The 16,623-nt window shown below is 33.6% G+C and overlaps 1 protein-coding gene across 6 annotated transcripts in view; it reads right to left on the reverse strand.

The window, feature by feature from the left end:
- The window catches only part of FSTL5 (follistatin like 5), a 781,414-nt gene that overhangs the window by 254,514 nt on the left and 510,277 nt on the right, over positions 1 to 16,623 (reverse strand). For all 6 annotated transcript variants that reach the window (XM_003257915.4, XM_012507957.2, XM_030816289.1 and 3 more), the window contains one exon: positions 11,458 to 11,624. In XM_003257915.4, the coding sequence (XP_003257963.1) occupies positions 11,458 to 11,624 (167 nt within the window). The remainder of the gene's footprint in view (positions 1 to 11,457; positions 11,625 to 16,623) is intronic.

Below are 16,623 nucleotides of genomic sequence, written 5' to 3' on the forward strand. Positions count from 1 at the left end.
TTGGGTTCTGTTAGCAATGAATAGCCTAAAGGGCAAAAACCCTTTCTCATATATATATATAAAATATAGATATAAAATATATCATATATAATGTATATCATATATAATATATATCATGTATAATATATATCTCATATATTATATATATTTTTTCTAGCACTCTCTATATCTCATATACTATATATATTTATGCATGTGTATACACTTTATACTTTTAAGTAGAAAAGTTGTATTTTCTCACTGCTTTAAATATTAAAAATTCAGCAGTTTAGTTAGAAGCCTCAACTATTAAAATCTCTCAGTCTCTGAAATCTAGACACGATTTGAGTATATTACTTATACTTTTGAAGTATAGTACATATTCTGAAACCTTTTTTATAAGTTATAATATTCTCTAGTAAGAATGTAATGATATCTAAAATCCAGACATATTATGAAAATTGTATTATGTTTTGATATATTTTCTCCCATTGCTAATTTTGCTAGCTAGGCACTGCAGAAAATCTTTTTACAAACAAACAAAAAAATAATATGGCAAGATGCCACACCTGCAATTGAATTCTGGTTGAATTAAAATTATAATTTCATTTGTTTATTATCTGTCTGTGTTTTTCTTTTCAAGAGAATACTTTCCTTTAAATAGAGATCAACTGTATATGCTATGAGCCACTCCACGTAAGTTGCAGAAAGAGAATTACCATACAAATGATGATCTTTTAATCAGGTTAGTATTGTTTTTATTATTACTATTTTTATTTATTTTTGCAATTGAGTTGTATAAGTTCTTTATTTTAATAGTAACCTTTTATTAGATATAGAGTTTGCAAATATTTTCTCTACTTCCATACATTGCCTTTCTACTTTATTGATTGTTTCCTTTGTTATGCAGAAACTAGTTTGATGTATTCCCATTTACCTATTTTTGCTTTTGTTGCCTGTGCTTTTGGTGTCATATTCAAGAAATCACTGCCAAGACCAATGCCATGAGGCTTTTCCCCTATGTTTTCATTTAGGAATTTTACAGTGACAGGTCTTTATTTAGTATTTATTTCATTTTGAGTTGACTTTTGTATCAGGTGTAAGACAAAAGTCCAACCTGATTCTTTTGCATGTGAATATCCAGTCCTCTCAACAAGATTTGTTGAAGAGATGATACTTTCTCCACTGTGTATTTTTGGTACCTTTCTAGAAGATCAATTGAACATCTATGCACAGACCCTGTATATTGTTCCATAGGTCAATATATCTGTCTTTATGCTGGTGCCATGCTGTTTTAATTAATGTAGCTTAGTAGTAAGTTTTGAAATAAGGAAATGAAATACTTTAGTTTTGTTTCTTCTTTTTCAGTGTTACTTTGGCTATTCAGGGTTCTTGTGGTTCCATATAAATTTCAGGATTGTTGTTTTTATTTCTGTAAAAAAAAATGCCAAGATTTTGGTAAGGATTAAACTGGTTCTGTACATTGCTTTGGATAATGTGGATTAATTTCTTTTTAGATAATTGATAATGAATAGATTCGCTCAAATCAGCAACTGATATATGTTGATTTGGTATCTTTCAACTAGACTGAATTCATTTGTTACCTCTAATGTGTTGGGGGATGTGATGCGGGTGTAGTTTTTAGGGTTTTCTACACATATGATCACGTCTTCTGCAAACACACATATTTTACTTTTTCCTTTATAATTTGGATGCCTTTTAATTCTTTTACTTGCCTAATTGATCTGGCTAAGACTTCCAGTACTATGTGGAATAGAAATGTTGAGAGTTGCATTCTTACCCTGTTCCTACTCATAGAAAAATAGCTTTACTTTTCAATACTGAGTATGATGTTAGGGGTGGGATTTTTATATGTGACTTCATTGTGTTAATTCCCTCTATACCTAGTTTGTTGAGAGTTTTTATGGTGAAAGAGCACTGCATTCTGTCAAGTGCCTTTTCTGTATGTCAACAACAGCCACAAACACACACACACAAAAACAATTAAAAAGGAGTAAAATAATTGAATAGACATTTCTCTAAAAAAGACATACAAATGTCCAACAGGTGTATGAAAAAATGTTCAACATCACTAATCATCAGCAGAACTCAAGTTCCAGGCACAGTGCGATATCACCTCACATGTTAGAATGGATATCTATCTGCCTATCTATCTATCTATCTATCTATCTATCTATCTATCTATCACACTTGTTATCACGTGCGTGTGTGTGTGCATGTATGTGTGTTTTCAAGGATATGCACACTGTTGGGAATGTAAAATTGTGCATCCACTATAGAAAACAGTATGGTGGTTCCACAAAAAATTAAAAGTGGAACTACAATATGATCCAACAATCCCACTTCCAGCATATCTAAAATAATTGAAATCATTATCTCAAAGAGATACCTGCACACACGTGTTATTGTAGCATTATTCACCATAGTCAACAAAGGAGATAACATAAATGTCCATCAACAGATGAATGGATATATATATATATATAAAATATATTATATGTAATAAAATAATTCAGTCTGAAAAAATAAGAGAATATCTTGCCATAATTGACAATATGGATGAACATAGAGGATATAATGCTGAGGGTAATCAGCCAGTTATAGAATATAAATTCCATTTATACGAGAAATCTAAAAAAATTAAAGTCATAGAGAGTAGAATGGTGGTTTCCAGGGGCTGCGGGAAGGGAAAACGGGGAGTTGTTCTTAACGGGTATAAAGTTTCAGTGATGCAAGATAAATAAGTTTTAGAGATCTGCTATAAAACATCATGCTGATAGTTGACATATTGTATTGTGCACTTCAAAATGTGTTAAAGATACGGGAGTGATGGGAAGGGAAAAGCATGGTCCCTTTAAATGATGCGGAAAGGGGGAAGGGAAGCGCTGGGTAGAGGAAGGTATGGTCCCTGGCTAGGGCTCCACTCCTATGGACCTAGATGAGGACAGGCATTTTTGTTTTCCTGCCCGAATGTAGTATTTCCCAAAACCACCTGGCTTGCTACGCCCCCATCCTGTACCTATAAAAACCCCCTAGATTCCAGCAGGCAGACACACAGGCAGCTGGACGCAGAGAGGAACACGCTGACAGGCACCAGCATGCTAGCAGCCACCGACTGGCAGAAGGACACGGAGTTTGGCTGAGGCAATTGGAGGAGAGCCCGGGCCGCCAAATGACCGACTCCAGGGGAAAACCATCTCCCTTCTGGCTCCCCCATCTGCTGAGAGCTGCTTCCACTCAATAAAACTTTGCACTCATTCTCCAAGCCCATGTGTGAGCCTATTCTTCCGGTACACCAAGGCAAGAATCTCAGGATACAGAAAGCTCTCTGTCCTTGCAACAAGGTAAAGGGTCTAATTAAGCTGGTTAACACAAGCCGCCTATAGACTGCAAAATGAAAGAGCAAAACTAAAAGAGCACCCTGTAACACATGCCTACTGGGGATTCAGCTGTAAACATTCACCCCTAGACACTGCCAGGGGATTGGAGCCCCACAGCCTGCCCATCTGTATGCTCCCGTAGAGGTTTGAGCAGCGGGGCATGAAGAAGTGAGCCACAGCCCCGTCGCACACCCTGTTAAGTGGACAAGGGAATTTCTCCCGTTTCATGAGAGGACAGAAATTATGTTAAGTATTCTTATCTCAATTTTTAAAAAAGAAAGAAGAAGTGAATCGGGGAGACAAATATCTCTTCAGCACTTCTTTCATGAATTTACTGATTCTCATGGTTCTAAAAATGGCACCTAGTACACAATAACTTTCTGTAAGACAGGAATAAATCCAAGATTTGTCAGGTCTACTGTTTACACAATTTGGGTTTGGTCCTCTTTAAGAAAAATAATGCAAAACTATGAATACAAAATTGCTAGTGCCCCTCCTGTGACATGTACAATCTATGCACTGAAGGGCCCTAAATCTAGGTTCTATTAGCAATATTAAAAAGCTGCCTGTCTTATGGTATTAGAGACATGATTTCTTGGAAAGTGAGGGTCTAAATTCACACATGCCACATCTTTTTCAGATACTAATTGGCTCCTTAATGTGTACATAACAGTACATTTTATGGACAAAAACTAAGAAGAACATGTTCTTCGGGCAATGGTTCAGATCTTCTATAACTTATGGAAAATTTCAATAAGCACAGAGAAATCAACAGGTGCAGGCTGGTGAGCACAGGTAAAATATAGCTACTAGTGTCAGATATGCAAATAACAAAATTTCTAATGCAAACTATATTGACCTGTTAACAGCAGAGAACTACGCAACTGAACACCTGAACCAGATGTTCAGATTACTAGAGGCAAAAATTTGGTCTAATTCAAACCCTTAAAACCTATATAATGAGAAAGATAATTCAGGATCTTGTAATTTACGTGTGGACCCAGCATTTCAATTTTAAATTAGTATGCCTGCAAATTTCCTTTTCTCAAACTGTTTATGAAACTGATGTTTATACTTCTTTTTAAGACGGTTGAAGTTCTTATGAAACCTGTTTTATTTTTCTTCCTTGACAGCAGAATTAAACTCAATCCTTACAAAAAGAAATGTTCAGCATAAAAACACATCAATCTGAATGTCAATAAACAAATAAATAAAGCATAATTAAGAAAAGGCCTATAAAAGCAAAACAAACAACAGACAAACTGAAGGCTGCTTCAGTTTACCACAGGTATAAAAATGATAAGCAGAGTTAGTTAAATTTGAAATACAATAGATAATCATATCTAATCAATTCAGCAAAACAATAAAAAAGAAATTTTATACTCTCTTAGATGACCTTATATAGAGTAGTAAACATTGCTTGTTGTCACCAAATAGTCATTCTTCTGTTCTTCCTTTGTAACAGAATGCTGAGTAGTGTGCCTACCTAAATGATTATATTTACTAGCCTCCCTGCTATGATTTTTGTAGTTATTGCATGCCAGAGATCTACAAATGGTTGTGGGATATCCAGGAAGACTCTTTACAAGAGCAGCAATAAATGTCGTGTATCTTTCACCTGCTTTATACTGCTATGGAACTGGAATACAGATTTATGGAATATAGTTTGATGGCTGGAGCTCCAGCAGCCTGCTTGAACCCTGAGATTACCTTGTGTATGGAAGCCATGGTCTTGGAATGCTAGAGAAAAACATAAGCGATTGAGATCCATGTGCTTTATGGAGCAAAAATAATGAAAGCTGTATACAGTATATTTTACAAAACAGTAAAGTCTTAGAACTTTTACTTATTTTCTCCCAATCTATTCTACTCTGTGCTGGAAGCTAATAGTAACACAGTTTAGATAGATGGAGAGAAGAAAATACTAAGTGGAACAGTGAGAAAACAATAGAAATGTACAAACATAATAGATAAAATTCACATGGTATCTTCACAGTTCAAACATTTGATCCCAGTAGTATAAGCCACATTATCATCTGTAGGAAAGTCACTTAAAATACACAGTATTCAAACCATTGAGTTTCATGTAAATAAAGTGCCAAACTTACCAAATATAGCATTAGAAAAATTCAATTAATGTTGAATTTCAGATCAACAAAGTGATTTTTGTAAAAGTGTATAATACAATAAAAATATTTATAGTATATCTGAAATTCAAATTTACCTGGGAGTTCTGTATTTTGTCTAGCAACCCTACCTGTAAAGTGGTTGAGTTATAATAATATAAATTACACAATGCTTTCTTCAAAGAAATAATATTTTGGGGAGCTTTACATTTGGTATCAAACATGATCAACAATGCCATATTGAATAGAATAAATGACATGTATTTCATTGAACACACGGTATACCACTGAATTTTATGACAACCTCCTTATTACAAATGAAGAAACTAAAGTTTAAATTTATTTTATAAATCCATTGTAGGCATGTAGCTAAGAAGTGGCAAAACTAATATTGAAATCTAGTTTAATATGACATAATTTGACTTAGGTGTTGAATTTAGACTGGACTATATATAAGTTACTGAATGGTGAGCAACTCTAGATATTATAAATATAATGTGGACAATAATGTCTAAAATGTTTCGACCTAGTTTCTCTCAAGTAAAAACAAACAAAGCAAAACCAATTCTGCTGTGCAACTCCTTCCTGACAACTTTCTCGGTCACGTTAACACATCCAAAACAGTTCCACATTTCAACTTCTCTTTTTCTTTCACCTCTGACTGCTAATCCTGACAACCAATTCTATTTTATTTCCTCTCCAGGTTTCTCTCAATACTCTATATTTGTCTTTATGCCCGCCTCAGCTTGCTTAATTCAGTTTCCTTTACCAAAGGAACTCACAAACCAGGAACCAAATCAAAATAAGGCATTTAGCTTTTTCAGAAATGTGGGCATACAGAGGATCCAGGACACAGATACAGGCAGATTCATCCAGCTGAGTGAATATAATGGCAGATTTTTTAGAACAGGGATTAATAAAAGATTGCTAATCAAGAGAAAAGATAGCATGATTCCTAAACCTTCCTTGAAATGAAAAAAAAAAAAGAAATTCTTCCATTTCTCCATTTACAGTGGCTATTATAACTAGATAAAATTTGTTTCCAGCGTTTCCTGTGAATTCCCAATCTTTCTTGGTACTATATGTAACCTAATAGTAAATTCCTATTTTTTTAGGTAGGTTCAGGGTATATGTACTCCTTGAAACATATATAAGGATGAAGAGAAGAAAGGGGAAGGGAGGGGAAGAAAGGGAAAGAAAGAGAAGAGAAAATGCAGATGTCGTTTCATAGAAAACTAGCAATGTGCCTCATAAGGTGTTAACAGATTTAAAGTGTTTTTTCTCATTAATTCTCACCAAAAAATATGAGTTAATGTTACTGTTATCTTCATTTTACAGATAAGGTGCTGAGGCACAGAGGGTTTAAATAATTTTCTTGATATCACATCGTTCTTATGTGACTGAAGATTAACTGGAATCCAGACAGTTTGAATCCACAGCCCATGTTGCAAACCAGTGTCATAATGGCTCCTGTAGTTTGGTGGTATGCTTTTACTCATTTGATGCAAAATATAAAACAGACAAAACGAAAATCTTCAAACATCAATTGAATATCAATTAGTCCCACACATATTAGCACAGTATAGCAAATCTAGGTGTAACATATAAGGGTTAGAATTATTTGGGACGTATTTTCCAAAGAGCACCGGAAAACTGGATTACCTCACTTGCACACAGTGGTTAAACTCCTGCTCTTGAGGCGATCAGGCTATGTAAAAATCCCAGCACTTGATACCACTTAGTTCAGTGACCGTGGGTAAACAGTTAAGTATCTCTTTTATTATCAGTTTTCAGTGGGTCATGCCTGTAAACCCAGAGCTTTGAGGCCAAAGCAGGAGGATCACTTGAGGCTAGGATTCTGAGACCAGCCTGGCCAGCCCAGAAACCCCATCTCTACAAAAAATTTAAAAAATAGTTAGGTGCAGTGGCTCACATCTGTAGTCCTAGCTACTTGGGAGGTTGAGGTGGGAGGATCACTTGAGCCCAGGAGTTCAAGGCTACAGTGAGCTGTGATTCTACTACTGCACACCAGCCTGGACAACGAGCCAGACCATCTATAGGACAAACAAACAAGCAAACAAAAATTCACCCACGTAAATGGGCATAAGATTCTCTCCTTCATAGAGTTGTTGTTCTTAGGGCTAGTGAGATAATGAGTTAATGAGATCATGAGGTAATATTAACCCATCCTATTAAAGAAATAAAATTATATATGCAATGCATGAAAAGAGTACATGTATACACACGGGATTTCTTCTGCACTCAAGAATTAAATAAAAATATATTTTAATTAAATACAGCGAATATAAAAATGAGGGGATATAAGAAATGAAGGGCAGTTATGTTTTTAAAATACATCTATATTATTTTAATTGTTTGCAATTAAAATGCATTTATGTGTTGTCTAGGTGACTATACATTTAATCCTACCTAATATACATATTCAAAAGTCAGAGAGGATATTGCAAATTGTCACTGCTTTCCTTTGACATGAAAGGCACTTATTAATTTAACTTTATATAATTTGATGGGAATTAAATTCATTTTTGTAAAAATAGATAATGTACTTATAGGGTATATACACTGACTCACATATGACCTTTTTGAAAGTCTTTCAACACATCAGAAATCCATATTTAACAATGAAGAACTCATCTTATGCAAATAGAATTATAGATATTTCTAAATGTAATTAAACCCCAAAATGAATTAGACAACATTCTTAGTGGCAAACAACAGAACCCATTCCAGGTAGTTTTAAGCAGGCAAAAAATTTAATAAAGACTATTAGGAAGCTTGTAGAACATTTAAGAGAGCAGAGTATCACGCTTGGGGTCTAAAATGCCAGCAAAGATGCCCAAGGCACATACTGAAATAGGCCTATTTTAGACCCCATCGTAGCTGAACACTGAAAAACTCCAGAGCTTTTGTCACCATTGTCCTTGAAAATAGTGTCCTCTGTCACAGGAAGAATGGTGGAGAGAATAAATTTTGTAGAACACCTGCATTTTCCTGTTCTTATTCATGAAATGGAATCTTGTTCATTGGTTTCTGTGTTACAGCCTTATTTACATATCTGCTCCCTAACTACAAGGAGGGCTAAACAAATAAGATTTTTTATTTCCAACTTAGCCAGCAAAAATAATAGGGTAAGAATTGCCAAAACATTGAAGGGCTATTCAAAAGGTGTTGGGTAACCAGAAAACACATCAGATATCCATTAGACAGTGCTGAAAAATGAATAAATAAATACATATATGTTGTTTATTTACACAGTGAAGTTCTTATTAGCAAATTTTAAGCATAAATAAGTATCAAATGAAAGACAGTTTAACGGATATTTTACATTTGTCACATTACTGGTTATATTGATAAATGCATCAAAATGTATTTTCATAATTTGACTGTTGAAACTATAGTACTTAAACAAAAACACCAAGAATATATTGGAAATTTGAATAAATATTCCTCTTTGAAAGATATCTTTGCACGCTGCTGTTTTAATTTTGAGAAGCTGATAGTTCTATGTACACTATAGATTAGGAATGTTTGTTCAGCTTAACTAAATATGGCTCAAAATGAAACTGAAACTTTCTAAATATTGAAAACATTTTTAAAATTCTCAAAATGTATCTGTTCTATAAAATTTATACAAAATAACTTTATCCAATAAAATGTATTTGTGCAAGAACTTATCTAATATTTATGTATATTTTAGAGACCTGACATTTCCAGTGATCATTTTTCCAAAAATTTTGAATTTCTGAAACAGAGTGAAGTATTAGGATGGAAACAAAAGAATTTCTCAGATCCATGTACAAGAATGTGTCCACTTTTGCAAGTTGTCCAGAGAATATCAATCATAGCATATACTTTCAAATTATTCTTGAAATAATTTAAATGAGTTTAAAATTATGGTTTTCAGACCACAGCACCCTCAAATACACTGGGCCTATTAAAAACAATAGTGGAAAGCTTAAGAGTATGGATGGCAGTAAAAAAAAGAAAAGATAAAGGGTAGAAATGACAACCCATAAAGCAAATCCACAATGATGCTGTCAAGGGCTTTGTCTCTCAAAGTATCTTAAATGCACCTGAGATACGTGCTCAATGTTCTTGGCATCTTAGAGAATTAAGCATTATTCTCCAGATAGTCTTTAAGAAAAGTTTACACATATATGCAAACTTAGAAAAGCTCCATCAAAATAAAAAATGATAAAAATTGAAGAAACTCTGTGTTTTTGATATATTCTAGGACATTAAACAAAAACATTAGGAAAATGTAACCAATAGGAGTTTGGGCTTGCATCTCAGGCCTGTGTTTTAGAGGTTCTTTATGAAGTAGCCAAGAATAAGAGGAAAGGTGATGGCTTTCTTGAATGAGGATAAAAAATATGAAAGAGAACACAAAACTTCAAAATCACTAAAGCAAGGGATTGCCCCATCTCATTTCCACAGATACCCCATAAGCACACAATTTTTACTTTTCATCTTGTAGGATAATGTTCACTTTTTGATGCTCACTCTAAACAGATAGCATGGAAGGAACAGGTGATTGCCCTTGAGTTTGTTTCTGTTTTGGTTGCACTTTTGAAGCTGTACTTTCTTGAATTAAGTTTAAATTCTGAATTTCTAAAAATGAACCTGAGTAGAAAAACATGTTCTTTCATGTTAGGAAAATATTTTTTTGCTTTGATTAATATTTCTTCTTTCAAATACATTATGACATGTTGAAAGCAGAAAGTGTCTTTATTGTCTTTTGATTTTTCACAAGCTATAGGCTGCTTCTCAACCATGAGAACATTAAATAGATATATTGATAATTATAGATATTCTGACAGTCAGATTTTGACATGCAAATATTATTTTCAGAGATGAATAACTAAGAGTAGTAGAGTACAAAGGCTTCTGAGAGCTTTTTTTTTTCTTGGCCTACTCATTTATTGAGAAACTATCCAGCTCTTACTCAATAATAGCATAGATGACTTCATGGGAGTTGGTATAGTCCCTACTGGCCCAGTGAACACACGACCCCAGATTGACCAATCAGAGTATTACATTCCTGTACTTACCGTAATTATTTCAGTGAAAGCCACGTGATGCCAGTCATACAAATCTGTGATCTTTCTAGAATGTGTTTCATAGGTATTGGAACATTATTAGTAAGTAACCATGTGAAGTATTAGTTTTTAAAATCCTTTCTTATTGAAAATTAATATATGCACATGATAGAAATGCAAAAAGTAAAAAAGAATATCTATTAGAATAAGTCTAATTCTATCCTGATCCTATCCTTATCCTTAGAACCAACACTGTGAATTATTTCATATAGTTTTAGAAATTTTCTATAAATTAACAACATACATTTTTAGATGCATAGAAGTGTTCTGTAAGATAATAGGATATTTTAACATAAACACATAAATATTATATTTTCATGTTAGCACATATAAATCCCCCTCACTGATTTCTAATGGCCGTAGATTCCTATTACATACAAACAAACATACACACATCCATACAATCACATTTCCTATTGATGGCATTTTAGTTTTTCCTTTTACAAAATTGTGAAGGTGAACAATTTCATACATATGTACTTGAACACACATACAGGTATATTAATAGGAATAAATCCTATATGTGGATTTATAGAATAAAAATATTTACATATTAAAACTTAATAGATATTTCCTGTAAAGATTTTGTACCAATTTATTTTCTCACCAATACATTGCCACAAAACCATTTTACTATACCAATACAAATGATTTGGATAATTCCAAAGGACCTATAGTGCACCTCTCATCCAGTAGATTAGATATAGCAATGTTCCAATAATTCTCTTTTACTCTACATCCAATATTCATTAAGCTCCCCTGACATCACGAAGTCTAGAGTATATCGCATGAAATATATATATTATAAAGCAACTCTATTTATGTACTCACATTGATGTCTTCCAAATCTAAATTATTTAGAATAATATTGTTCCTTTTCCAGATAATGGGAGGTCTCAGGGTTCCTTGAATGGCACAGCTCAGAACAGCACTTTGTCCCACAGTTGCTGCAGTGATGCTTAGTTTCTGATCTTCTGGCAGACTCAACTGGATCACTTCTGTAAAGACGAAGTGTCAGTAATGTTGATGAGCATGTAGTTTTGTAAGGTTAATAGTATAAAGTTTCTGAATACTAGTAATTAAGGTTTTTAATTTGAATAAAAGGGAAAAAAGCTTGTGATGAAATGAAAAAAGAGAAAATTGTTTCCAATAAAAGGTCAGAATGACATTTCAATTTAATTGATTGGCAAGCATCCTCATGAGGCACAGAACTATTAAGCATGAAATGAATATCAGAAGTAGAGTTATAATAAGCCTGGCAGATTGCACCCAAAAGAGAGATAAATTATTTAACTGCCAAATCGACATGTAGTGTGTCATCAGCATTGAATAAAAATGCTGCTGTTTATTCACTGATAGATTTATATTGTAGGTTAGGTGAGATCACTGCTGGCTGCAGTAGACAGTAAAATGCATCCTTTTGCTGGGAAACCTATTGACTCTGAAGGTGTAAGATTTGTTTGGGAAGTTGAAGAAGTAAAAATCTGAAGTTCACTGACCAAACAGCAATTAAGTAAAATTCCATCAGCTGTCTTTACCAGGTCGCATTGGTATTGCTAGTTATTTCATGATTCTTAAAGATAAATATCATATTTTAACTAACCAGTGTGCACATTTCTGCTGATAATTTCTTCCAAAGTGCACATTTCTGTCTATTGCTGGACAACATTATTTGAAATCTGGATCCGGCTGTCCTTTTTGGTTTTCAGATAATCCTTACCAATTAGGAGAATTGTCAACTGTATCATTGTCAATTTTCATGAGAGATGACTAAGATAATGTCTGCCAATTCTGCATCCACGTAAAAACTGCCCTTTTGTTTCCTGCTGACATTCACAGACATGAAGTTTTCTACATTATGATTTGAGTCTTGTATTTTGACTTTGCTCACAGTCTTGACCACGTTAGAAATACCACAAATGAAACACCACAAATTCTGACTTAAATGTCAATGTAGAGGAGTGAAATAATTGTCCTTTGTTCCCTTGTTAAAGTTGTGATATTTGTCACTGGGATTGAGTGAGGAAAGTGGTGTCCTAACTTGTAATAAATATGATCATGTGCAATGGCTGCATTCTTCTTGAGAAAGTCCCCCACCTCCCTCTCAGCATTCTACCACTTTGTCTTTATTTCTTAATCCTGTCTTCCCCTTGAGATGCTAAACAAGTGAGTTTTATAGAACGCAAATATCCAATAAAGAGTTATTTGGTTTTTGGTATCATCACAAATTGCAATGTCAAACATGGCATATGTGTTTGGATTAAGGCCTGGATTAAACATATAATCCACCACCCGCTCAACACACACACACGTTAAATGTTGAGTGATCTGTGGTGTTTTCACCACTGGCTGACACCTAATTATCTGATAAAATGAAACAGAAATATACTCACACTCCTATTCTGTTATATAGCATCTAATCTCTAAACCTAAAGTCACTCTTATTTAAGTTATCATTGTTTTGTGTTGTCAAAGTGAACAGGAATGCTCTTGAAATTGGAAAATCCTAGTAGAGAAAGCCTCAGCCCAAACTCATTGTTTGGTTTGTTACATCACCCAAAATAGAGACAATAACCCGATAGAAATGGATAGCAAACATCTTGTCCATTTCTTTGTGTGAAGAGTCTAGCCTTGAATCAGATTTATCCATATTCCCATTTATTTCAATGCTTCCTGAATAATAAGAACATAGGGAAGGCCAGGCACGGTGGCTCACGACTATAATTTCAGCATCTTGGGAGGCAGAGGCAGGCGGATCACTTGAAGTGAGGAGTTCGAGCCTGGCCAACATGATGAAACCCCGTCTCTACTAAAAATAGAAAAAAAAGCCAGGCATTGTGGCTCACGCCTGTAGTCCCAGCTACTTGGGAGGCTGAGGCAGGAGAATCTCTTGAACCCGGGAGGCAGAGGTTGCAGTAAGCCAAGATCATGCCACTGTACTCCAGCCTGTGCGTCGCAGTGAGAATTAGTCTCAAAAAAAAAAAAGGGAATATTTTCAGTCTGTTTTAGATTAATATATATTCTGTCATATACATATGACATGTCTGTTATATATCACATATGTGTACACATATAAAACCACACCTACACACACAGAAACATAAACACACACATACACTCATAAGGAGACATATATATGCATAAATAAGTTTAAAATTATTCAATTAATTCGAAACACTAAAAGTTGAAATCTGCAGACACAGTGTTTATGTCTTTGTTTAATGTTACAAACTTACAGAAAGTGAGAACATTATAAAAGTAATGGCATCATGTACAGTATCCTGTAAGAATTATTAATAATTTCCCGTTTACATTCCTGAATTTCAGCTTCTGGTTCCTCATTAAATTACAGAGGAGATAATGGGACATCTGGTTCTAAAAACAGCATGTAAACATTGGCTATTCTGCCACTTAGAAATACAATTGCTACTAAGTTACCCTGGAATCTCTTCACTAACCCTTCTGCATCTGTTATTAGGTCCCAGGCCATTTGAATTAGTTGTGCTTTTTATAGTTATATATTACAATGGTAATTAGATAATATAATCATCTTAGAATAAATGCTGAGATTTGGCATAACATTATGTGGGCAATCTTTCTAAAATGTATTTTTTTAGAAGATGTGTAATTAGAATAAAGAATTACTATTCACTAGGAATATTAACATGCACAGAAAAACTTACTTTTTAATTTTATGCCTACATTTTAAAATAACTTCAAATATATTTCTTGGTAATACTTATTATTAAATAACTATATATTTGATAATTTCTTAGATTTGTTTTCTGCATATTTCATGCTGTATGTTTCAGCTCTTCCCTACTATGTTGTATAGAAAAAATACACCAAGACAATTATGTTCACTGGTTACATCTCAAAATCAAATGGCCTTTTCCTGAAATAAATTTAGCAGCACAATTTATTTTAGCTACAGAATTGCCATGCCCATCTTTATTTGTCTTGTGATAGTTATTAAGAAGCACAGATTAGCACAGATTTAATATTGTGAGTTAAAAATGTTAAACATTTTTATTCTTAAATTATATCAAGAATGTTTCAATGTTGAGTGAAATGCTTATAAAATGCCAAAATTATAAGTTTTGTAGATACATGATCATTATTTCTAGAAATGCATTACTATGTAAAACAACAGCTATGAATCAAGCTGTAATCCAATTTAAAAACGATTTTTATATCTATTATTGTAAATTGCCTCTGAGTGTGTGTGTACATTTTAGTGACTACAGTTGCTACTTCAAAAACAAGAATTTTGAAACAAAATTTGAAAACAATCTTTTATTAACTATGGTTAATTCATGTTTTCTTGGATATACATTAATAATGACTTGTTTCATTTTATAGCATTCTATATGCAAACAGCTTATGCTGGTTATGTACAGAAACTATCTTTGCAACAAATGGCACCAATCATTTTTTACCCCTCTGCATCCTTTCTGCTCTAATAACCTCAACATGTATCATGTGTCCAGAGTCACCTGGTGCCCTAGCAAAAGGTAAAAACATATAGGCTAAGTATAACATATGGTACTGAGTGTTTTGACACACTTCAGCACTTCTTTCATCTATAAACTCTGCCTCCTCTTGGAAGCCCTCTCAAGTATTTAAGGCAAAATTTTAATGATTTTTTTTCTGCTCTCACATTATGAGGACTATTACTACTTTTTTAATTCAGCTTTTGTTTTTGATTACTTAGGGAAGTTAAGAGGCAAGTAAAATACTTTCACACTGTGAATCCTTCTCTATGCTTTCTCATTTTTACAACTTGGCTTAGAGAAAAACTAAGAGCTTGTTTTAAAGGAATGAAATATTTGAAGTGTCTGCTAGAAGAATCTGAAGCCAAAGACACAAGTATAGTTTAGCACAACTTGCAGCATGATTAGTGGGTATTTATGAGGCATTGATTTCAATAGCAACTAGGTCCTACCAGTAATAATATAAATTTGGGTAAAAATATGTCATATTTTTTAAGTTTTATTTTAAGTTCAGGGATACATGTATGGGTTTGTTACATAGGTCAGTGTGTGTCATGGGGAATTGTTGTACAGATTATTTCATTACCTAGGTATTAAGCTAAGTACTCATTAGTTATTTTTCCTGAACCTCTCCTTCCTCCCACCCTCCATGCTCTAATAGGCCCCAGTGTGTGTTGTTCCCATCTATGTGTCCATGTGTTCTCATCATTTAGCTCCCACTTATAAGTGAGAATATGTGGTATTTGGTTTTCTGTTCCTGCATTAATTCACTAAGGATTATGGTCTCCAGCTCCATTCATGTCCTGGCAAAGAACATGATCTTGTTCTTTTTTTATGGCTTCATAGTATCCCATACTGTATATGTACCACATTTTCTTTATCCAGTGTATCATTAATGGGGATTTAGGCTGATTCCATGTCTTTGCTATTATGAATAGTGCTGCAATGAACTTCAATTCGTGTGCATGTGTCTTTGTAATAGGATAATTAATATTGTATTGTAATAGGATAATTAATATTGTAATGGGATTGCTGGGTCAGTGGGAGTGTAAATTAGTTGAATCATTGTGGAAGACAGTACGGCAATTCCTCAAAGACCTAATATTATGTGATTTTAACACATATAGAAAAAAATGAAATATTATGAATATTTGTGAAACACTAGTTTAAAAAGGATGATTTTAGGAACCTTGACTAAAGATATCTTTTAAAGTCGTAAGAAGAGCAAGCTTTCCATAACCAAGATTCTGCTTTTCTAAATATCGACATCTTTGATTTCCCTAACTATAGACTTAGGTTAAATATTTCACTAAATCTGTTTAAACACTAGACTCAAAATCTTATTATCCTCATCATGCCTATAATTTCTATTATAGGAATGAAGCCTGGAATAAATTTTGTCAGTAATGTTTCCTAATAACGGGTACTTTACCTCTCTCTATGTCAGTAAAGAAATTGCTAATTAAATGCAGATAGTAATACAATATTAAGCTGGAAATAGATC

This window comes from Nomascus leucogenys, chromosome 7b, assembly GCF_006542625.1.
Source record: "Nomascus leucogenys isolate Asia chromosome 7b, Asia_NLE_v1, whole genome shotgun sequence".
NCBI lineage: Eukaryota > Metazoa > Chordata > Mammalia > Primates > Hylobatidae > Nomascus > Nomascus leucogenys.